At 38.5% G+C, this 25,176-nt stretch overlaps 1 protein-coding gene across 7 annotated transcripts; it reads left to right on the plus strand.

Annotated features, from left to right (window-relative positions):
• The first annotated feature begins 496 nt into the window (after positions 1–496).
• On the plus strand, positions 497–24,269 carry MEE12 (maternal effect embryo arrest 12). Of its 7 annotated transcripts, XM_088903458.1 has the most exons (8): positions 497–1,268; positions 2,155–2,991; positions 3,133–3,266; positions 13,243–14,072; positions 15,564–15,742; positions 18,002–18,223; positions 19,362–19,692; positions 20,779–21,442. In XM_088903458.1, exons 1-4 carry the CDS (start codon positions 641–643, stop codon positions 13,861–13,863), a joined length of 2,220 nt encoding a protein of 739 aa, XP_088759584.1. In that variant the 5' UTR covers positions 497–640; the 3' UTR covers positions 13,864–14,072; positions 15,564–15,742; positions 18,002–18,223; positions 19,362–19,692; positions 20,779–21,442. The 7 variants fall into 7 exon arrangements, with proteins under 7 accessions (XP_088759584.1, XP_088759585.1, XP_010258359.1 ...); XM_088903459.1 differs by lacking the exons at positions 15,564–15,742; positions 18,002–18,223; positions 20,779–21,442 and adding exons at positions 23,523–23,790; positions 23,884–24,269; XM_010260057.3 differs by lacking the exon at positions 15,564–15,742.
• Positions 24,270–25,176: the final 907 nt, after the last annotated feature.

Raw genomic sequence — 25,176 nt, forward strand, 5'->3', positions numbered from 1 at the left:
GATGCCTGGGCCGTAAATTTGTTCAGGATTATGGCCCCCGTTGGACACGAAGCCCGAAGTATTATTAAGGCATACAGCATCTATGTTTTCCTATTTTCAATTATAAAGTATTAATATCATCACTTACTAAATTATGTTTGACACAAAATATGTAGTTAAAAAATATCTGACGATACCTGAAAACAATTATAAAGGCAAGGTTAAATTTAACAAAAATTTAAATTCAGAATACGTTATATCGGGCCTACAATAGCTTGTTGCACTTGCACCCAATGAGAAGTTGAGTTCAGATCTGGCCTATCTAGTAAATGGGCTTCAAAGTTAGGAACAAAGCTAAAAACACCCAAGCTCAGCCCACCATGGCCCATGGAACCTCTCTAATCCCGTGGAGCAGGGATTTCTTTCTCGTATACGAATACGAGACGCGATTGGAGTTTATGACCAACGAGGATACGGCGGGGAATACCTAAATAAATAAATAAATAAAACTGAACTGAAGTCTGAAGGCGCCTTGGAGAAGTAGAGTTTCGAGAGCGAGGCGGAGGAGTAGGAGTAGCAGTAGAGTAGAAGTGGAGTTTTAAATACTTCGATCGGAGTTGGAGAAGTAGGGAATAATTAACTTGGAGCTACAGATTGATTGATGGCGGAGGCCTTGATGTGCCACGCTTGTGGCAACGTGGGGTTAGACAGCTGCAATGACGGTTTCTATTACTGCCTCCGATGTGGCTCTCAAGCCGAAGACATCGTAGAGACAGGCGTCGCCGACGAAGACTTCTTGGACAAAGGCGATGCTCGTGGTGCTATTTACACAGCTGGTCACCGTCGCCATAAATTCCAACGTCAGACGGTTATCAAAGTTGAACCCTTGTCTCAGTCTCAACCCCCTTATTATCAAACCCCACACACTCAACAGTCCCAGTTTTGGAAATCTCTAGGCCTATCTGAAGAACACCCTATCCATAAGGCTGTTATCAAGAAGGAAGAACCGGATTATGAAGAAATGAGGCCCTCTGTGCCCAACGACTTTGCTTCCACTTCTAGAGGCTTGAGTCCGGAGGATTATTACTCTCAGGTTAGGGTTAGGTATGTTATGGGAATTCAGCTTATGATTCAATTCCAATGTCAGGCTCTAGTCGAGAAATTCGGTGTCAGTCCCTTGATATGCAGCTTGTCTGGTGTGATTTGGCTGCGTTTAGTTGCTGTATCTCGGGTTTTCGATGATGGGTGGGCTGATGAGGCCATGCTGGATTCTGAGGTTCAGGCAGAAGGCAATTAGTACTTTCTATATCTCCTATTTTCTTATCTTTTAAGTATATATGCATTTTTGATTTCGATTTATTCATCCACATATCTTACTATAACATTTACGTCTTCAAATAGTATTGGGCCGATTGTGATTATAATGATGATTATGGGTCTAAATGCCAGTTTGGAGTATCTATTGCCCATAACTATTTAATGAAAATTAATGTTACTAGGTACAAACCTGAGGCACATTTTGAATTTTGATGGATGGCAATACAAAAGATAACTTTATAAAAAAAAGACAACTTTTAGGATTCTGTGCTTGCCTTTTAAATTCCTCATTCCCTCTGATTTTTGATGTATTCATATTCTGTTATAGCCCAAAATACAATAGGCATATATTTCATAGCATGAATCTGATTTGTTCTTTGATGTATGTTTTTGTTATATCCATTCCAGCATGATGTTATATCAATTATTTTTGGAACTGAACTGGTTTCTTGCTAATTACCTTGTCATACTTATTTGCCCAAATTGGGAGTCAAATAATGACTCCAAGAAAATGTTTGAGGGAACTGGAATTCATGTAGAAACTTGTAAAGACTTGTTGGAAGTATTTTTTGACTATGATATTGATGACATAGTGCATCCACCTGATTTAGTTCATTGATCAGTGGGTTGATGTGTTATAGCATTTGCAATTTTGATGTCTTATGATAGAGTCCAGCGTAAGCTCCAAAAAATAAAAGAAAAGAAATTTGTCCATTTATGTGTATCATGGATGTGCTTTTGTTACTCTCTCTCTCTCTCTCTTCTCTATTTTATATACTATACCTCTTCTCCCCAAGCTATATATTGTGCTTCTAAGGTTCTTCCAATTACTCAATCCCTTTTCTAAATTGGTGGCAGCAGAACCAGAAGTTCACAAGCCTCGTGCTAAATACAGTGCGGAACCTCATAATATTCATGGTCAAAGGGCAGTAATAATATGGATTAAATCTTTGAAAAAGAAGATACCACTGTCTTGTTCTCTAGCAGTTTCTTATCTGGCTTGCCATATTGCCAGGGAGGCTATCCTACCAACAGACATATTGAGATGGACTTTAGAGGGGAAGCTTCCATATCTTGCTGCTTTTGTGGACATTGAAAAATTATTTGGACAACCATCAAGTGCATGCCCAGTAAGTTCCAGATTGATGTTTAGACCTTCTCGAGCTGTTGGATTGCAGAAACTAGAATCAATGGCAGCTTCTATTGCTCAGTCTATAGGCCTTCAAATGCCTCCAGTTAACTTCTATGCAATAGCTTACCGTTATCTCAATGAGCTCTCTCTTCCTGTGGAAAAGATTCTTCCTCATGCATCTCGCATTTATGAGTGGTTGATGCCTCCGGAATTATGGTTATCGGCAAATGAATTCAGACTTCCAACTCGTGTTTGTGTAATGTCTATAATAATGGTGGCAATAAGGATTTTATATAACATCAATGGCTTTGGGATTTGGGAAGCAAGTTTATCCAGTTCTGGTTGTTCCTCTTCCTCGTGCAACCAGGAGGGAAGATTTAAACCCATTTGCAAGTCTGCAAAGAGGAGTGACAATAAAAATGAGTGTTCTCCTTCTAGTGATTCACTTAAAATAGGTGAAGAACAGCTCAGAAGCCCATCACGTTTTCAGAAATCTGAAATGGAGTTGGCAGAATTCCTACATGATCTTGAAACAACATATGACAAGATTTGTTACTCACATGGTAGGTCTTTGCAGTGTAGTTTTGAAAAGTTGAACCTAGATCTGTGTTGGTGTTTATGTATTAAAAAAATTCTCAACCTTTGAAGGGGCAGTGTTTTGATTCTGAAGATGCTGTTTGCTACTTCCTTCTTATTGTTGACAGAGTACACAAAAGACTTGCAGACGTATCTCAGATATTGTAAGGATGTTGTCTTTGCTGGGCTAGAACCAACCATTGAGGATAATGAGGAAGAGAAGATAATAGAGCAGCTGTGGGATTTCTATGAGAAGCAAGAGGTGATTTATACTTACAGCAATTAGCTTTTTAATGGTGGATTCTTTTAACTGTCATGCTTTTGATGAATGGGGTTGTGGAAAATTTCATGATCTTTTAAGTTGGGATCTGCTAAGGCTGTGTTTGATTTGGTAGAAAATAAAAGAGAAGCAGAAAGTTGAGGGTAAGTTCTTGAGGAGTGTGAAAGTTTCTAAGAATTTTTCCTCAACTTTCTGTTTCTCTCTTGTTTTCTATCAAACCAAACATAGCGTTGAGATTTTCTAAAATAATTGACTGGCTGCTGGACCTCTTGTTATTGGACCAGTACTGTATTGCCCGGTAAATTAATTTAAATTTATTGCATAATAAAAGTTAAACAGATTACTGTAGTTTGTAACTATTCTTCTAAGCTCAAAACATGATTACCCCTTAATGCTAGCTAGTCAAAATGAGAAATTAGGAGACATGAGATATTTGGAACAATGTTTTAAAATGCGTAGGTGTGATGTGAAGCATTCCACTACCTAGAGGCGTGAGGCATAGTTTAGAATGCAAGAGGTGTAAGCCTCTTTAGCACAAGGATGTGTAAGCCTCCTTAAGATGAGGATGAGGAAGAAGAGGAAGAAAGAAGCAGAGGAAGAAAGAATTCTAGTTCTTTTTTTCCCTTCAACGAAAGATATCTTGTATTAAGAAGAACAAGGATGCACAACACCTATTCATCAAAAAAAAAAAAAAGGATGCACAACACCTTCATTTCCCTTACCTTTTGTTGTCTTTCTTTTCTTTTTTTTTTTCTTTCTTTCTATATGAGGCATATGCCTCAGTGGCATTCAGGCATCAATGCCCCTAGCATATGCTTCAGGGCATTATGAGTGTGCTTTGCCTTTAAAAAGCATTGATTTAAAATGTTCTGCTTACCTGTGTCAGTATGGTATGAGTGCTGGGCACCAGATGTCTATGCAGGGTGTAATTTTTGAGTGTCTTGTTGTACTATTGTTTATTTTATTAACCTTGTACAATAACCTTATATGCTTTATGTTTGTATCTGTATATAAGTGAAATTGTCGTAAAGTCAGCTATGCTGTATGGAGCAGAGTGTTGGACAGTCAAGAAACAACATGTCAAAAAAAATGAGTGTGGCAGAAATGTGTATTTTGAAATGGATGAGTGGAAAAAGAAATTAGAAAGGATAGAGTTATAAATGAAATCATTCAGAGGAACCTAGGAGTAGCTTCAAGAAGTAATGAAATGAGAGAAAGTGGACTAAGATGGTTTGGTTATGTGTATATAAGGCCTTGTCAACACCATAAGAAGAAGTGATCTGTTGCAAGTTGAATGGGCTAAAGAGGTAGGTGTAGATCAAAAAGGACATGGACTGAAGTAGAAAGAAATGATTTAAGTGCTAATAATTTAACAATGGATATGACATTAAACAGAATGAAATGGCGAAACAAGATTCATCATTCATGTAGCCAACCCCATATAGTTGGGATAAGTTTCGGATGATGATGGTTATAAATTTCTTTATATTGGCCTGTGATGGAAACTATGTTTTAAATTATTAGGTGTGAGGCAAAGCACTATCACCTCTAGATGCATGAGGTGTAAAGCTCATGAGTCAAGAAACATCATCTTTCTATTGAAACATTAAATAAAATGGAAGAAGTTCTGTAAATGTTCAATAAGGATATTTCTATGTTGGAAAGATACTTTTTGATCAGTACCATGTTGGAAAGATGCTTTTTGATTGGTACCATATTCAAAAGATATAGATAAAAGAGACCTATGTAGAAATAACCAGAAATCGACCCAGGTGGAAGTAGAAATAAGAGAGAAGAAAGAGAAAGAATAGAGAAGAAACTAGGGATGGAGAGCAAGAGAGATTGTACAACTGGCTCAACTGCTGCCCTCTTTCATTGATTTAATAATGGAATGATAAAGTTACAACTTAAACCCTCTTATGTTATGTAATGAAAGAAATAAAGAAGAAAAGTCACATATAACCCTGCTGACCAAACAAATGAGGACAAAGGATTTCTAACAGATTACCAGCAAATTATTACAAAAATGGAAAGTTATGCTTCAATCAAAATTAACTTTTTTCTGTTTGTTTACATATTATGATATGATGTTCTACTCTTCATGAAGAAATATGAATGAAACCCTTCATTGCCTATTAGGAAAGCTGTTAAAATAAAATTAGACCTCAATAGGGTTGTAAAAACCCTACATTTATAAGCATTATAAATAAAGCATTTGTCTAAACCAATAGAGCATATAAAATGTAATATTTAATATGTTTCAATTAATGTATGTGACATATTCATGAAAGAAAAGTGCTTCAACATGATATGTTAAAGATATTTCTATATATTAAGGGGCTGAATGTAACAGAAACAAAGTTCACCAACTAGTGAAAACCAAGTAATAGGTTATTAGTGGCATGTGATGTAAGAAACTAAATGCCAAATCTTTTCCACAGAATCCTAATACTCTAAGCCAGGCAATATTTTATTGTCATGGGCAGTAATTAAAACCACACAAGAAATATTAACTATAAAAGCCTCCAAAGATCAACCTCATATTTCAAACATTAGCCTTTTTCTCTCAGCATATGTGCTTTGAAGGAGCAAGACTGAACAAAATATGTTTATGGCTAGAAAATTCATTTGAAGTTATAATGCAATAACATAAGATATTGGCATTTGATGCAAATTATTAGGTGGTTGATTTGGTAATAGACATCCTAATGTAGCATAGGTGTAGTGTCTGTTGAAAACAGAACTGTGGTTGGTGTGGAAAGATTTTAAGGATGAAGTAGTAGGGTTTTTGTATGCTGTCTATAAACCATAGAGAAGTAAATCTGATAAGAAACTTGATTAAAGAAGTAAAAAAAGTGAGAAAGGAAGAAGAAAACAACAGAATAGAAGAAGGGGTGGAGAAGAAGAAGAGGGTTCAATAATCACCTCTCTCCCCTCACTAATCCTTTTATTAATCTTCACTAATGTGGTTAATTAGAAACCAGCCCTTAAGTGGGGTGTCCAGCTAAGAATAAACTTAAAATAACTTAAAAGAAGTTAACATGCCCATTAACATACAAAATAAATAACCTACTATTGAAACATAAAATAGACACTAGGGCCCATTCGGCCCAATCTCTCTACACTCCCCCTCAAATTGAGCGTAGATGTCAATCATGCCCAACTTGCTTATATAGTGTGTCAGCTTTCCTTTTGGAATACCTTTAGTCAAGTCATCAACCAACAACTCTTCTGAAGAAATAAATGGCAAGCAAACCTCTCCTGAAGCAATTCCTTCCCGTATAAAATGTCTATCAACCTCTATGTGCTTAGTTTTGTCATGTTGAACAGGATTATGTGCAATGTTGATAGCATCTTGGTTGTCACAGTAGAGCATCATTGACTTTTCATAGACAACACTGAACTTTTCTAGAAGTGATCTCAGGCACAGTAATTCCGACACTCCATGTGCCATTTCCCTGGAGTGCCTTTCAAATAACACAAAACTCTTTTTGTAGCAGCTAAATGTGTCTTTGGGAGAATGCATAAACTGATTAATAACACTCATTGCATAGGAAATATCTGACAGAGTCATGCAAAGATATAACAATTTTCCAAGTAGTCTCTGAAACACTCCCCTATCAGGCAACAGTTCACCATTAGTGGTAGAGAGCTTATGATTGGGATATATAGGGGTGGAAGCTGGTTTAACACCAAGTTTATTAGTCTTTGCAAGGAGGTCAAGAACATACTTGCGTTGAGAAATGAAGATACCATCATTGGATCAAACAACTTCATTTCCCAAGAAATATCTGAGATCCCTCAAATCCTTGATTTCAAATTCAAAGTTAAGAAATATTTTGAGCTTAATCACTTCCTGGGTGTCATTACTCGTGACCACAATGTCATCAACATAAACAATAAAAAAAGTCACCAAAGAGTTACTTCTTTTTAGAAACAAAGTATGGCCAGATTGGGTATGTGTCACCAAAGGATACAAGAGCAGCTCTGAATCTCTCAAACCAGACTCGAGGAGACTATTTGAGACCATAACTAGGTTTTTGCAGTTTACACACCTTTCCTTGCATTTCCTTTCCATACACCCCTGAAGGCAAATACATATAGACCTCTTCATGGAGGTCTCTATTCAAAAAGGCATTTTTAACATCAAACTGGTGAAGGGGCCGGGCCAATCAAAAGTAGCAGCTAGAGACAACAAAACTCAAATTGAAGTCATCTTGGCCACAAGAGCAAAGGTTTCAAGGTAGTCAATACCATACATCTGAGTGTAGCCTTTAGCAACCAATCAAGCCTTAAACCTCTCAAATAGTGCCATCAGAATGGTACTTAATGGTGAACACCCATTTACAACCCACTAGTTCATTCTTTTCAAGCAAATACACAATATCCCAGGTATGGTTCTTATTGCCAAGCATCAAGTTCAGTCATCATAGCATCCCTCCATTCAGGTTTGGATAGGGCTTCTGGTACAGACCTGGGAATCAAATGGGTAAAAACAGAGGCAAGAAAAAGAGTAATAGGTAGGGGATAGAAGGCTATAGGGCAGGTGTTTGGAGATATAATGTGTTGTACACTTTCACTTGCCTTTTTGAAGGGAAGTAGGAAGGTCAAGGTCTGGGAAGGTAGGTGGGTTAGAGGAGGGTTGACCTGTTACCTCAATAGTGATGGGAGGTGCAAGAAGTTCTACGGAAGGAGTGGAAACAACTTGCCCATGCCTGAATATTTGCCGTTAGTACTACCTTTGGAGCACAGGATGTGAAGGAAATGTAGGAGGATGAGCTGGAGGAGGAGGGGGAGCAAGAACATGTGGTGGAGACACAGTGGAAGGGGATGCATCAGAAGAAAATGATTCAGTAGGAGACTCAAAAGGAATTGGAAGAGGAACAGTTGGAGACATAGCAAATGGCTCTTCAGGGTGCTCCCCCTTGGGAGAAATACCAAAGAAAGGAATGGACTCAACAAATGTGACATCCCTAGAGACAAAGCGGGTGCCACGAGCCGGATCAAAACAAAAATATCCCTTTTGTGTGGAGGCATATCCTAGAAAGACACACTTATGTGCCTTAGGCTTAAATTTGTGTCTCTGATGATTATGAACATGTACATAGCAAGTGCACCCAAAGGCTCAGAGAGGAAGAGAAAAGAGATCCCCATCCGGAAAGAAAAGGTTAAACGGGGTTTTGAAACCCAGAATCTAAGAAGGCATATGGTTAATCAAGAAGGTGGCAATAAGGACAACATCCCCTCAAAATTTAATAAGAACATGAGATACAGAAAGGAGGCATCGAGCAACCTCAACCACATGGCGGTTCTTCCTTTCCGCCACTCCATTCTGTTATGGAGTGTAGGAACAGGAACTCTGATGAATAATCCCAAAGGTCTCAAAGTAGGATGAAAGATTATTCTCAAAATATTCGTTAGCATTATCAGATCGGAATATTTTGATCCGTGTATTAAACTAGGTAAGGATAAGCTCATGAAAAATTTTCATAATAGTTGGTACTTCATCCTGGGATCTAATGAGATAAATCCAAGTATAGCGAGAATAATCATCAATAAAGAGAATAAAATATCTGTAACCCCCCCATAGTAGGCAAATGATATGGCCCCCACACATCAGAGTGCACAATATGAAAAAGAGAAATGGATATTTTATTGCTTACTGAATAAGATTGTCTACAATGCTTTGCAAGTTCACAAGACTCACAATGAAGACTCGAAAAAGACACTCCCTTAAACATATCAGGAAACAAATGACTCAAGGTTGAAAAAGGTAAATGACCAAACCGCAAATGATATTACATGACTTTATCAATAGACTCTGACACAAGAGACTCCAAAGCTACTCCATTAGGTGGTCTAAGACTCTTATCAGGTGTGCCCAACAAGTATATTCCATTCGCCTCATGGTTACTCCCAATCGTCCTCTAAAATTTTAGGTCCTAAAAAACACAATGGGTAAGAAAAAAGGTTATGCTACAGTTCATGGATTTAGTCATGTTACTAATAGATAAAAGATTGGTATTAAGCGTGGGGACATGAAGAGTAGAGGATAAGACAAGTGCGTCAGAGGTGTTGGTATCTCCTTTTCCAGAGATGGGAGCAAGAGACCCCTCAGCAAGAGATATCTTCTCTCTACTAGAGAGGAGCTGATAGGAACAAAAGAGGTTAGATAAACTGGTCATATGGTCTGATGCATCGGAATCAATAATCTAAGGGATTTTATGATTATTTGAAATAGAAGCATGATTTGCAAAAGCACAAGTACCTGAGTGAGCAAATGCAAATGATGAAGTGCTACCAGAAGGGTTGGATGCTGTTACAGTGGTTTCCAAGTGATTTAGTAACCTCTCATACTTCTCAAACTTTGCTTTTATTGCTGCTAGCTGCTCCATAGCTAACTTTTCTTCACTCTCTTGTTCCTTCCTTAAGGTACTGTGGCAACATTAGTATTCTTAGGCTTTCCTGTCTGACCATTCTTCTTAAAATTGTTGTTATTATTGTTATTCCGAAACCTGTTCGAGAGAAGTTCATGATGGAGTTTCCAACAAGTGTCCTTAGTATGCCTTGGTTTCTTGCAGTATTCACATATTACTTCTTTGTCTTCGATTGGACCTTTCGGCTTTATTCCAACATGTGCAAAATGCTTTGTAGGTGGACTCTATAATTGCACATGTCGCCTACTCTCTTCACTGCTTACCATAGCATATGCCTAAGCAAGAGTGATTTCATTCTTTGCTAGAATATTTTGTCTAGTAATGTCGAACTTAGGGTTGAGTCCTGTAAGAAACTCAAACACCCTGTTTCGTTCCACTAGGTTCCTAAAAGTCTCTGCATCATCAATACTCTCCCAAACAACTATCTTCATAACATCAATTTCCTGCCATAGTGATTTTAGCATGGAATAGTAGATCGCTACACTCTTCTCCCCCTGTCTTAGATTTTTCACATCGCTTTTCAGCTTATAGACTCTTGCCACATTCAACTTCTATTAATATGTTTCTGTAACACTAACCCAAATTTCCTTGGCTGAAGACATCCAAAGATAATGCTGACTTATATGGGGCTGCGTAGAATTAACCAACCATTCAATAACAGTGTAGTTCTCCTGCATCCATTTCTCATATATAGGGTCTGTTTCTATTGGTTTTACCTTACTGCATGTGAGATATCCTACTACAGACATGAATCTGTATAGACAGTGCCCAAGCTAGACAATTGGTGCCATCTAGCTTGATTGTGGTCACTCTAGTAAAAAAGGAATCTACCAGGCCAACCTCGGATACCATCATCTGCTTCGATTCACTTTCGGAATGCTCCATTGATCAAACGAAAATAAAAAGAACCAGTTTTCCAGTCTATATAAAACTTAACTGAGGTCAATACAATACTCGGAGACTTGAAAACTAGGGTTTCACTGCACTTGGCTGTCGGGGAGGAAGAGAGAAGAGGTAACTGCTCCTACCATAGCTTTCAAACCACCTACAAGTCTCAGCTGCACACTTCTAGAGATCAAACTACACTCTACACCTCCCAAGTCCCAAGCGCCACACCCAAATCTTCTCCTTGACCTATAACTTGAAAGCTCTCTAGTTGGCTAGGGTTTTGGGCAGAAAAGTACAGTTCCATTTCTTGGCAGTTTTCGGCCAGATTCTAACTCTCCAAACCCTCTACCAACTAGGCAAAAATATTCTTTGATCTATCAGGAACTTATCTCTCCATACACACTCTTAATCAAAGGGTGTATGGGAAAAGTGAAAAGAAAAAAGAGGGAAAACCTGCTCTGATATCAAGAAGTAAATCTGATAAGAAACTTAGTTAAAGAAGTAAAAAAGTGAGAAAGGAAGAAGAAAAAAGGCAGAATAGAAGAAGGGGATGGAGAAGAAGAAGGGGAAGAAGAAGAGGGTTCAATAATCACCTCTCTCCCCTCACTAATCCTTTTATTAATCTTCACTAATGTGGTTAATTACAAATCAGCCCTTAAGTGGGGCGTCCAGCTAAGCATAAACTTAAAATAACTTAAAAGAAGTTAACAGGCCTATAAGACAGGCTCATTAGCATACAAAATAAATTACCTACTACTAAAACATAAAATAGAGACTAGGGCCCATTCGGCCTAGTCTGTCTACACATAGCAGCAGGAATACAAGCTCTGGACGAAGAGCTACATATGTAAATGTTGCATTCTAGAAATTAGAACACGAGAAACATAAGAGAGAAGAGAATCAAAATTAGGCTATTGCAACAGAAAGCATCAGAGAAAATAGAAGAGTAGAATTAGCAAATGAGACAAAGAATAGAAGAAGAGAAAGGAGGGGAGAGAAAGAAGGTCCTTTACAGATCACACAGGAAAACACAAAAATTAAGTTGTATGCTGGATTATGTAGTTCTTTTATCATATCATTCATGATATATAAGTACTTCTTGTTGTGTGTTTTACTGAGCTACCTTCTACTTTAGAATGCATAAGTACTTATTGTATACAGACTTTATATTTAGCATTGTTGTCAATAGTGCCTTGGTGCAAATGCGAAGTGTTGGCCTGCAATGGTGCTAGACAACGATAATGAAGGAACTTCAATATGGTTCTTGCTATTGGTTCCATGGTGAGTGTCATGATAATCATAAATAGTGACTATTGTAAGTGCCATATTGAAGTCCAGAAAAAGGTGTTTTTCATGTCTATACAGACAAGTTATTTGTATTGTTTGTATACAAAGAGAAAACGTTGGCTTTCCATGTTTGACAGCCTGTGCTGTTCATAGGCTCTCAATGTCACATTTTAGTCCACACAACTATGCCTCCAGAACTGTTACTGTTCCATGGAGTCTGTATGGACTAGCATGATGTCGCAGGAAGAGACCTGTGTACAGAAATTCAGGTGGTATTCATCAAAATTCATGGAGGGGTTTTGATTGGTCAAAGCCCTTCCAATATCATGCCTTTCTGTCACCATATATTTGCCCTACTGTCAAAAATAGACTGATAGGCCCTCAACTAACCATTCAGGCCTACGACAGGGGACCCAGGCCCAAGACACTCAGCGACCAGGCCCTGCACAAGAGAAGCACCTGATCACCCATGTGCAACCTCCACTGAGGTTCGTTTACATGAGGAGGTCACGCCCCTCCAGTTAGTTATCAGTCGCAGTCGAGTCCATGTGCATGAGAGGTGGAGGGGAGAGTATAAATAATTGTAAGCCCCTTCTATTCGGCAAGAAAGAAAACCCTATTATTCTCCTTCCTTCTCCTCATCTTCTTCTTCCCTTCTCTTCTTCCTCTCTTCTTCTACTCTGTTTCAGGAGGGTGAGCTCCCTCGAACCAGCTCAGAATTTCAGAATTCCAAACGGATCTATCATAGACAGCCAATTTTTTTTCCATATACAAATAATGTTTACAGTTCACTTTTTTTCATACATGTAACCTTGCATTGTCTTGAGTCTCTTAACACAGAATTATGTATGTGTGTGTATAAACCATTGGTATTGTCTTTACAAAACTATCATTGTATATGCCCTCTGACTGTTTTTCTGTTGTTGTCCTCCTTTCCTTTTCTATGCAAAAGGGCATCCCCAATAATTCTTCTTATTGTCTATTTTTTTAGTTTTTTATTTATTGTTTTTTTGGTTGATGTAAACTGCAAGGCTATTTTTTTTGGGTTCTGAAACACCATATCTCTTTCTCTCTCTGCAGCTAATTGCTTTATTCTTTACATTTTTAATGTCTATAATTTGATTTTTTTTTTACATTTTTTGTCTTTAAACATTTGCTTATGTGAGTGTCTGTGTATCAGTGCAATGCTTCAATGTGCTAAGCACCAATTTGGCACCATGGTAATAGGGGGCCCTATTTCTGTAGTGGTGCCATTGCCATTAATAACTACCTTGACCGTTAGGTATATTTGCTAACGATATAAATATGTTAATACTGGGTGCTTAAAAGTCTGTTCACAATTGTAGGATTCTGAACCATCAAAGGTAGCAGGGATAGGATGCTGTAATGGCTTGAACCATAAAAGATCTAAAGATGGAGCTGTGAGTAGTCTGCCTACAGAAAACAAGAAGCGTAGGGAAGAGGTGTGCATTAGCAGCATATCCATAGGTAACAAGAGACCTGGAGATGAAGGTTGTACTGGTGAAATATCTTCAGATAACGGAATCTCTGATGTGGACACTTTTACAAAGTGGAGTTTGGATGCCAATGATTGTTCTCTTAGTTCACAAGAGCAAAGTTCAGTACCTGAGGGTAGTTCTTCGGCTGAGACCCTTAAAGACAAAGCCCTTAGACAATTGAAAATAAATATGGAAGAAAATAGGTTCTATTACATTCCCCCAAGGGTCAACCCCAAGAGATTTGATTATATCCATTATGTTCGGAAGAATGATGGTGGGTCTCGGACTTATGTTGCACATGCAGATTATTACATCTTGCTTCGTGCCTGTGCAAGGCTTGCTCAAGTTGACCTTCGGAATATGCATGCTGGGGTACTAAAGCTGGAGAGAAGACTGGCTTGGGTTGAACATAGGATCGGCCACTGCTTGCAATTGTGGTCCTCAATGAAAGAGTCCTTAGATGGATGAATTCAAACATTAAGGGGTCTTGCACATTGAGATTATTACATGTTTCCTTTGTCTTTTCATGAAGATAAGTTTACATTTGGAATATGCGTGCCGAATTGTTGAATGTCAGGACAAGGCTGGCTTGGGTTGAGAACATCATTCATCCTTGTTGTGGTTGGGGGTACCTAATGTTTCTTGTGACTTTAGTGGGGATGTGAAGCTTCACCAAGGTATTGATTCATTTGTTTTTTAGATTCTATATTTGCAATTGAAAACTTTTTTTATTATATCTTATTAGCATCTAATTTTGCCCATTTTTCTTACAAAAGGAAGAAAACATATATGAAATGACATGCTTAATTTACTGGTTTCTCCTAGACTCCTACCAAAAAAAGTTACTGGTCTCATTTATGCATAAGAGCTTGATATTCTTGATTGTTGTTTGCTTCCACAAGACATATCATGCTCTATTACAGATTTAGTTGTAAAAAATCACAAACTGAATAGTTAACCATTGCCACAATTTCATTGTTGTCAACACCATGCAATTGTCAATCCCAACTCCCAAATCCCAGTGTTAACCTCAAGTTTGTTATTCTCATCCAAGTATGAGAAAACCTTACCTTGACCACTGGTAAAGAGATAAAGAAATGGAACCCTATATGATCTGCATCGAAGGATGGAACCGTGGAAGGATGATGCCATTGATGCTTTTGAGGTTCAAAAATAAGAAAACTACTTTATATTTCTTACTTCATTTACTTTTCTCCATGGTTTTCATTATAATCTGTGTTGGATGGACTCTTCCTACTGGTTGTAAATGTTCATGTCTGATGGCCTCCAACATTTCATGGATTCTTTAGGCACATTTCTATGTAATTACATTTTCCCTTTGTTAATTTGACACAAAAATAACAGCTAGTTTAACTGTTTTTTTTATCCTTTTGTATGGGCATAAGATGTTAGTACTCAAAATATGTTTCTTTGGCTGTACTCAAAATATGTTAAGTATTTTAATAGCATGTACATTAATTTAATGTTAAGGAAAGGCCATTGGCCAATGTTGGTACCAACTACTTGGGATCTTGGGCAGGGTAGACTACTATGGTCCTAACCTTTGACATTTTGTTTTGGTACAAAGTGGCCACCCTCAGACTCGAATCCATGTTCTCATGCATGCCATCCCGAGATTTTCCATTACACCAAGTAATTTTTTTGAAGATAAATAAAGAAAAATTTTTTATTAAAAAGAAGCAAGTACAACAAAACTAGGTGACAGGATGGAAATCGGCTTCAGTGCTCACAAGACTGCTCACACTGTCTGCACAGCCTTTTACAGCCCTACATTGGGAATATCTCTGTACATTTATGTTTTTTTTTTCATGGGGAGATATTCCCAATGCAAGGCTGTGCGAACGGTGTGAGCACAGGTCTTGTGAGCACTGAAGTCAATTTTGACAAGATGTCACCCCCACCAGAAACAAAGAGAGACAATACATAAGCCACCAAAAACACAACTTTCAGGATAAAAAAATAGACATTAGAATGCCTTTTATGAATTCAGAGAAGTCCGGAAATCAGCACCAAAATCTTCTTTCTTCAGCCCAAGAAATTTTGGAAGCAGCAACACCCAACCAATAACTGTCGAACTGATGACAGCTACCACCTCTTCCATTTTTTTCTTTTTCTCCTAAAAAATTCTTCTGTTTCTTTCCTTCCAGGTCTCCCAACAAACAGCAAAGGGAATACAGGCCCATAAAATCTTAGTTTTAACACCATCTTGGATTCTTGGCTAGCAGCTAAAGTTATCAACCGGGTCTGACATAGAGCACCTATTCACCTTGAACAGCTTGAAGAAATATGACCAGACTGAAGTTGTAAAGCTGCATTGAAGCAATAGGTGAAGAACATTTTCATCTCCAGCAAAACACAGCACACACCTACTTGGAAACCGATAACCTCTGAGCTTAATGTTGTCCTGAGTTAAAATGCACCCTCTAGCAATCAGCGAAGCAAAGGCTTCAGCCCTTGGAGGCACTGGTTTCCCCCAGACACCCCTAACTGATCAGCCTCCACCTGATTTCTGATCAGAGCCATACACATTGACTTGACTGTGAACTTCCCATCCTTACACTCTTTCCATAATCTGCTATCTGCAGCTGAGGGATTGATTTCCAAGGCCTGAAGCTTTGCCAACAGCTCCAAACACTCCACCTCCCAGTCAAAAAGGAGTCTTCTGAAGTTTGGATTCCAAACCACAACACCACAAATTACTTCATAGTATCCTGAAATAGGCACTTCCTTCTTGCCCAGATTGTATAACTTTGGGCAGATTTCACAGAATTTCCCAACCCCGACCAACCATCTTCCTAAAACCTTATAAACCATTCCCTACTTTCCATGTATAAAAAGGAATCATCAAAGAGTTAAATCTCATGATCCCTTTCCATACACTAACACCATACGAGTGTCTCACTTCCTTTGAATTCCACTCAAAGTTCACCACCCCATACTTACACACCACCACTCTCCTCCAAAGGGCCTCCCTTTCTCTCCCAAACCTCCAAATCCACTTCCCCAATAAAGCTTTGTTGAGTAATCCTACCCTTCTCACCCCTACACCTCCATCTTTTTTAGATCTGCACACCACGTCCCATTTAACCAAGTGAAACTTCTCTCTCTCAGCCCTAACATTCCACAAAAATTCCTCTGAATGCTCTCAATCTCTCCCACCGCAACAGCTGGAGCCTTTAGTAAAGATAGTAAAATGGCAGGTTTGAGAGAACACTTTTTATCAAGGTTATTTTCCCCGCACAGGACAGGAATTTCCCCTTCCAGCCCGCCAATCTTTGATCAATTCTGTCTAAAACAGGTTGCCAGGTAGATGCAGAAGCAGCCCTATCCCCAATTGGAATTCCAAGATAAGAAAAAGGAAATTCCCCAACCAGACACCCCATGGCCCTAGCACAATCTTCAGGCACCGGCTGCTCTATATCTCCCACCCCTATCCTTGTGCTCTTACTTAAATTAATCTTAAGTCCAGACAGTAATTGGAAACACTTGAGATTACTTCTTAGAGAATAGGCCTGCTCAACTGATGCACCCATGAATATTAAGGTGTCATCAGCATATTGCAAGTGCGAGATGGATGATCAAATCTTCACTTCCAACCCTGAACCCAAAAATCAGCCCCACTTCCCTTCCCTTTTATCAATCAACTTGCTCAAAACTTCCACCACCAACACAAACAGAAAAGGGGAGAGGGGATCCCCTTGCCTTAAACCCCTTGAAGAACCGAAGAACTCATTTGTTTAATATTCCCAAAGTCAATTTTTTGTCGTGCTGAGTCAGACTACTGAAAATGTGTCTGGTTCTGGTTCTCACATCCTGTTTAGGCTGACTAAGAAGTTTTTCTATCATTGTAAGTGCCATTTCCTTTTCATTCAAATTTGGTAAAATGTGTAAGGTGTAAGTCAAGTAAAGTAAATTAATATACATATTTAAAAGGTAAATCACTGTTTGTAAAACCGACCTAAAACTAGAACTGCTTTTCTGTTTGGGTGGTGGTTTAGTGGTTTAATTGTATTGCATCAAATGTGTTCATTCATTCATCCTATTTTCTAATGTTGTTCATTCTTTAGCAAAGGCAATTAAAATTATAAAATCATCTTTTTTGTGTAAGGATTAAGAATTTAAGACGCTAACACGAACTTATTTGAGCTCGCCTCAAGGGGCTTGGCCGGGGCTCCGGAGCCCCTGGCCCAGCTGCTAGGTTCAAAAAAAGAACAAAAAGTGCAAAATTTAAAAAAAAAAGGTGCATGCCTGGTCTGAAGCGCAAGGCATACCAGGCGTATGCCTTTTGAAAGTGCTGCGCCTTGGGCCTAGGCAAGTTGCATAAAACAATTCAGTAGTGAACTGGACCTTGAATTCAGGTGAGATGATGGGTTGACTGGTCCAACTGGCAGGTTCATCTGGGCTTTCCCATATTAATCAATAAAATTATATTTTTAAAAATTAAAATTTTATCTAAGTATTTATTTAAAATTGTAGAATATATATACACTATAAATATTATTTGTAATATATATATATATAGTAAAGAAGATATATGCAACCATTAGAACTAATGGAATTGGGACTCCAATGGAATTGTTGGCAGGTGATCTGGACTCCAATGGATTTGGGATCTTCTTCCAACAAAACACGTTCCAACCCTCTACCAACTTGATCTAACACCAGACATCTCACCATGAGACTAGGACCCGCCATTATGAGATGTGCGGTGTGAGATCATATTGGTAGAGAGTTGGTATGTGTTTTGTTGGCAGGTAATCCGGATTCCAAGCAATGACAGGACCTTGAGTTGACTGCTACACTAACGGTACATTTTCACTTGACCTATTTCTAGTCTCTGAAATTTGAAAACACTATTATGTTTGGTTTTTTGGACGTGATGGGCAAGACTCCCGAGGTTAAAGATTTCCTTTCTGGGGCTGATCTATTTTCCTTCTTTTCCATTGCCTTTTATAAGGTGTACATTGTGCATGATAAAAACTAATTTTCAACCATTTCTAATAATTAGCCATTTTGATTCCTCAGCATCATTTCTTCTAGGGAAGCCTTGGCTATCTCTTGTTTGGTGGTTAATTGGGTTATTAGTATGTTCCTTCAGTGTCTACTGTGGCCCCTTCCTTGCCCCCAAACCTGCTTGATACCCACCTTAGCATAACTAGAAAGATGGTTAATGAAAGACATTTGAAGGGAAAGGAGAACCACCATCAAATTAAACAATAATGAATGATCATAGTCTCTTTACATGAATTACTGACCCCTTTATAGGTCATTCCTTCAACCTGCTAAGTGGGCATTGAGTTTTTCTTGCAGAGTGGCCTTCATCTCCTTATGGCTAAGCAAGAGTTCTTCCTAATTCCTATGACACCTTGACCTATCCACTATTCCACATTTCCACTATCTCAACCAATAATCCTTATTTGACACATAAACTCAATTCTAAAACAGACATTGACACAAACTCTATAACTCTAGTTAGAACAACTACCATCTTGCATGTATATGTGTTGGTTGCATGTTAACATGGAGCCCATGATGCTAGTTATTACTTACAAGTTATTTTCTGTTCTGCTCCTCAATGGACTTGAGGGTTCTCACCTTATTTGCTTTATATCTTCAATCCACTCAAATTGACATAGCTCTGCAGAACTGTGTACCATTTCCAACCAACTAAGTACTGGATAAATGGTAATTAATCCTACTACACCTTTGTGAACCTCATACTGTTCTTGTCTCATTGTTTGTCATTGTACATGCTGTGATTGTTGAATGGTCAAATGGGGACAAAATTCTGCATATTGCATATTGTGTATAACTATTTTGCTTTCTAGGTTTTGAACCATCATCAAGTCTTTGTGTAGGTATTATTTAAACTGAGTTGTGAGGGAAATTATAGTTCAAACATAACAGTATAAGTTATAAAGAATTACTCTGTGTACCTTTTGCAGGATCAATATATATAAGGAAATTTATCATCAGTTCTACCAACACAACCCATTTGGTGCAGTTTGGTGTTAATTTGAATGGGCACACACCAGTTGGCTGATCTCATCAAATGAATTCATTATGATCCTACTTTTTATCTGTCTTGTCATTCAATATTATTGGTTGCTAATCTGGTTCTGCTGTTGTCATCCCTGAGAAGAAACCTGCCATAACTGGCATAGATCTGTTAAATGACAGGTTCAGAATTTTCATTGCTCAAAATCTCTCTGATCCATATGAAGCCACTGGAAGACATATGGTTCCCATCAATGGCATCAATACAATCTCATTCAGGTAAATCAAAACCGAATCAATTCATGAACATCTTTGTTTCTTCCATTTGTTGGACAATTACTGATTGGATTATTTGGACAAAAACCTACAAAAAACCAATGTGGAACTTAGCAAGTCAATTAAGTGGCCTTGTTATTATTCCAGCCTGTACGTTTTTGGTGTTCTGGGGCAAAAAGAACAACTATTCATCATGCCCGGAACATCAGAAGCATTACTGGCAGAGTTACCAGATAATGTCTTAGTGATTCAGTGTGAACCAGTGCACACCGAAACAAAAAATTGGTTGACTTGGCTAGGACCAGGATTTAAGAAATGACAAATGAGTCAGTGACTCACCTGGTCTGACATCAGTCTTCCAGTGAAATACTGCAGGTTCTATTTCACAGGATTCGGAGGCAGGTTTCGCTTGATAATCATTGAAATTGAACATCCATGATGAGACCAAATAGTTTTGCCTAATAAGTAACTTAAGGGAAGATGGTGCTTAAATTTCAGGGTTGCAGTCTCAACCCTCAGGCTCAGTTTGGGAAGAGTGCAAATACAAGGTTTAGAAATACTATATATAGGGTTTTCCAGTGTACATATTTGTATTTGTACTCTTTCCAAACTGAGCATCAGTTTGGGAAATACAATATATATATATATATATATATATATATATATATATTCCCAAACTGTTCCCAATTCTCTGTCACTCTGCTACAACTAGCCAGATAACTAGCCACTATTTATATTCTCTGATATATATTCTCAAACTGATCCCAATTCTCTGGCACTCTGCTACAACTAGCCAGATAACTAGCCACTATCAGTTGAAGTTTGGAGTGTACTTAAATGCAGGTGCCCACTTTCAGATGCTTCTTGATACAATTAGTTCAAGGAAATTTTGACATTTAAGTACAATAAGTTTCATTTCATTTGTTGGTCTTTAAAGATCCTTATATTGTTGATTACAATGATGGTTTCTTATGCACTTGACCAATATGCTAAAAGTCTTAGGATTGTTGGAATGTGTAAAGCCAAGCTAATTAGACTGAAATATATACCATACCTCCATAGCTGAAAGCCCCACTCTTACTCTGGCAGTTTTAAGGGTCATTTGGGAGGGCTGATCTGAGGAATCCGCTAAGCTGGTTCAGCTGCTTTGTAGCAGTCCATATAAGCTATTCAAAGAGGCTTTGGATTGACGTTGGGTATGCTTCTAATGATCTTGCTTAACTTCTAGCACTGGGTTACAGGTACATCATCCTGGATTCCGACTCTATCAATGGTTACTGCCATCAAGGAGCTGAGATGTTTATCATGGAGAAGTGAATACTTGTTTATATATTAGATCGTGACTGGGTTGTTCAAGTGTAGCATTGTTATGAAGGATGTGCTGGTATACCAGCTAATATGGCTATAGGTCAAGTAGGTAGTTTAAGACTTCAAGTACTATGCTTCTCTTCCTAGTGATGCCGTTCAGAATCTTATGTATGACTGGGGAAATGGTTTTGTAGTTCTTATCTGTTGTTAGTTATCTTCTGAATATTATAAAAAAGAAGAGACTAAAGCGGACAGCCCTTCAAATTGCCTATTGGCAGCCATTTGTCTTATTCTGAAATTTTCACCATATAGTGCTCGTTTGGAAGGGCTTTCATGCAATGGTTTCTTTCTTCACACATGTTCTGGACTCAAATATGTGTATTTTCACATATAGTCACCATATAGTGCCTGTAAAGCTCAAATATGTGTATTTTCTGCTAAGAAATCGACTTTCCTGTGAAGCTAGTTTTAGTGGTTTCTTCAAATCGGCTTAATCAATGTTCAAAGCTTAAGCCCTCTCAAACCTGCTTATAGGCTGTCTGTGTGGGGGCCACCTCAGAAAGCCAAGGGCACTTTGGTTGAATGGTTGCAAGTAGTTCTTTCTCTGGGGGTCTCACTCTAATAGATACCCATCCGACAATGGACCTTTTCCTTTCCCTTTGGTGGCTCTCACTTAGGTTCGAATCACAAAAATGATGATTGTCAATACCTAAAGTTTGATACCATTTGTTCTATACTGGGCCAATACGTCAACAGTTCAAGAACCATTGGGACACGTAAAGCCAAGTTGTTCAGGCGTTAAGCATCTTTAAGATCATACATGCTTTCTGAAAATAATTTTTATTTTTAAAGAGGCAAGCTTTTTAAATTACCCCTACTGTTTAGTAATTGAATTCTTACTGTTTAATTATTGTTTTAAACCATTCTTACTGTTTTTAATAATTGATTAGCTCTACCCTGTCGTTAACATTCATACACACGTGGAATCATGTGACATAATTTTTTTAAAACCTAATATTACCCTTTGTCCTTTTGTAAGTCGGGTAAAAGCAATATTTTCGAACCATCGTTGACCTGGATGGTTGGACTGTTCGGACTGGAAACCGTTCAGGCGACTGGTTCCGTTTTACTTCAAATCCGATCTCTGGTAAAAAACCATTAAATTAGTCAACAAACTGTTGACCCAGATGGTTTGACCGTTGAACTGTTTGACCTGGAGAATGGTTTGTGGTTTATTAACCTGTAACAAGAAAATGAAAAGGGAAGATCTCTCAGATCTGAGATCTACTGAGAGGAATGTGTGAGACAGAGAGATCTCACATTTAGATATCTGGGAGAGAAGTTTAGAGTCTTTAGACTCTAGATGACAGATCTGAGAGAGAGAGAGAGAGAGAGATTTAAACAGAGAAATCTCAGATCTATTCCCGTTTTTCACCATCGTCGCTGCTATTGCAGCCATCGCCATCGCCTCTGTAAGTCACTGCCGCCGTCGCCGTCGCCGCTGCAGCCTTCAAGCCCTCCTCTTCCTTCTTTTTCTTCTAAACTCTTTTAGCCGACAACTTCTCAAATACCTCTCATTCCATTTTTATTTTCTCTTTATATTTATATGCATCTTACCCTAATATTCTAATCTAATATGTAAAATGATATATCACTGTTAAAATACTCAAATCGTCCGAACTGTTTGACCCGGATGGTTGAACTGCTGACCTGGAAACCAGTGACTAGAACGGTTCCGTTTCTGGGTGGGATTTTAAAACCTTGGGTAAAAGTCGCCGTTTGTGAGCGGGATTTTTACACTGGTTTTCAGATCCAATGTTTCTATAAGCTTAGCAGGGTTCCAGGAAGTGCTGAATTTCTTTCTGTTTATCTTTTTTTCAAGGTAATTCAGTGCTTTATGTTTCTTTGCTTTTAACTAAAATCCTGCATCTCTTTCTCTCTGGCAAAGCAACTGTCATTCTTGCACATGGGTATGGAGGACATCAGTCTGTTTGGGACAGAATTCATACCTGGCTCAACGTTGCCGTGTCTTAGTCTTCGATCGGTGCTTTTCCGGCGCCGTGATCCATCTGAACCTCTTCGACCCGCTCCTCTGGTACTCTGATGATTGGGTTCTCTCTCTCTGTGACAATGGAGGACCAGGAGGAGGAGACAGGTCGAAGCTGTAGCTCAGCCTGGGCCTGGGGTTTAGCCGTTCGCCTCCACTCCTGGAGGGTTTGGTGACGATGCCACCCAGAAGAGAAAATGTTGAAAGCAAGAGCTAAAAGGGAATATTGACTTAAATTGTTTTTCAGCAACTCTGATATTTGAGCTTCTGCATCAGATCTTTCTAAACCATCTCTTTGGATCAGTTTCACTGAAGGTCTTCCATTGCTTTATTAGTTTTCTTGATTTTCTCCGAGTCCACCATTACAGGGGGAAGTAATAGCCCAGATCATCTCTCCCATTGACCAACAAGTTTTCAGAATTAAAATTAGAGAAATCTTTTAGCTCTTTGGTTATTAATGTTTAATGGTTTTCTGCAGACAATGATGCTGAATGACAGAATCCAGAACCTCAATACTCTCCAGTCTGTTTTGAGTAAGGTAGAGGAATATATCTACACAGTTGCTCCAGATATGCCATATTCAGAGAGCTTGATCACAAGTTCCAGGAGCTTGGTCTGGAGTGGAGAAGGGGTGGGGTGACACTGCTGAACGTGTATTAGAGATGATAAACCAAGAAAATCCCTGTGGTCTTCAATGTTGTTATCCTTTCACCCCATGGTTACTTTGCCCAGAACGTGGAGGTCAGGTATGTTCATATAAGAGAAACATAGTTCAGTCCTTTGTTGCTTGCAGTTACAGGTCTGAGTTAATAATCCTGCTTATTAAAATTCCTCTGCAGATTGTGTATATTTTGGATCAAGTTCGTGCCTTGGAGAGTGAGATGCTTTAACGCATATGACAGCAAACTTGATATAATCCCTTGAATCTTAGAAAACGGTGATTCATTGCTCTTGCATTCGCTCTCTATTTTTTCCCTCTCGACTTCTTCGTCTTTGACAACAACCGGAAGAAACTCTTAGAGAAAGGTGATTCGAAGATTTGGAGGGTATGCGTCTCTCTCTAGCCTGTCTCTTTCGAGGGGAGAATGAACAGTGTTTTTCATGGAAGTGATTAAGGGCAAAAGGGACATTTTATCATTTTTGTTACGTGATTGTGGGAAACAATAAAGATGGTTTAAGATAATACTTAAACAATAAGGCTGAGTTTGGAAGGAGTACAGTGCAAAACCTTATATTTTGTATTATTTTGTGTTCTACATATTTGCATTTGTACTCTTTCCAAACAGAACTTAAGGCTCAGTTTGGAAGGAGTACAAATACAAATGTGTACAGTGCAAATATATACAAAATACAAGGTTTTGCACTCTACAAATTTGCATTTGTACTCCTTCCAAACTGAGCCTAAGGTACAACTTATCAGTTAACTAGCTAAAACTGCTAAACAGTAGGGGTAGTTTAAAAAATTTGCCCTTCTAAAAATCACCCTGCAGTCTTTTATTGTTCCTATTTCCTGATCTCAAAATATTTTTTTTCTTTGATAATCTAAAACGTTATAGTAATTAATAAACAATAAAAATAGTTCCATATGAAAGTATCTTCCTTGAAAACTTTCAAATTGTTGAAAATAATTTAAGTTTGAACCTGTGGGATTTGACTCCGGATCTCCTGCCCACAAGAAATCTGCCCACATCTACCCACAATACACTACCCTTGTGAATTGGGAACATTTCCCCCTACATAATACTATGTAAGAGGATGAATTGTTCTCCATGTGTGACTGCCATGTTATGTGGGTAGACGTGGGCAGGAGATCCGGACTTTGGAATTCAACCATCTCATTAGGGTACGGGGAAGGGTAAACTAAAACAGTGGTTTTTGAAAACGGACTTAAATATATTAGATTCCCAAATTCAGAATCTGAAACCCCATAGAGGTCTATGATTTTGTTCTAACAGCAACTGATTGGTGGTGCAACTCGCATCGGATGGGGCATTAGAATGAAATTTGTAGTTAACCATATCTTGTACCCCACATGCACATTTCAGTGCATTGGGAACATCTCCGGTACTTGGGAGATGTTCCCAATACACGGTTGGGATGTGTTGTGGGATGTTTTTGGGGAGCATTTTGTG

The sequence above is a fragment of the Nelumbo nucifera genome, chromosome 4 (assembly GCF_055504915.1).
Source record: "Nelumbo nucifera cultivar China Antique chromosome 4, China Antique-T2T, whole genome shotgun sequence".
In the NCBI taxonomy this organism is placed as follows: domain Eukaryota; kingdom Viridiplantae; phylum Streptophyta; class Magnoliopsida; order Proteales; family Nelumbonaceae; genus Nelumbo; species Nelumbo nucifera.

Excerpts from the sequence above, each read along its gene's own strand:
- MEE12 (XM_088903459.1), top strand. The coding sequence starts at position 641 with ATGGCGGAGGCCTTGATGTGCCACGCTTGTGGCAACGTGGGGTTAGAC. Across the intron at positions 1,269-2,154 it reads TTCTGAGGTTCAGGCAGAAG|CAGAACCAGAAGTTCACAAG; the intron begins GCAATTAGTACT and ends AATTGGTGGCAG. Across the intron at positions 2,992-3,132 it reads CAAGATTTGTTACTCACATG|AGTACACAAAAGACTTGCAG; the intron begins GTAGGTCTTTGC and ends TATTGTTGACAG.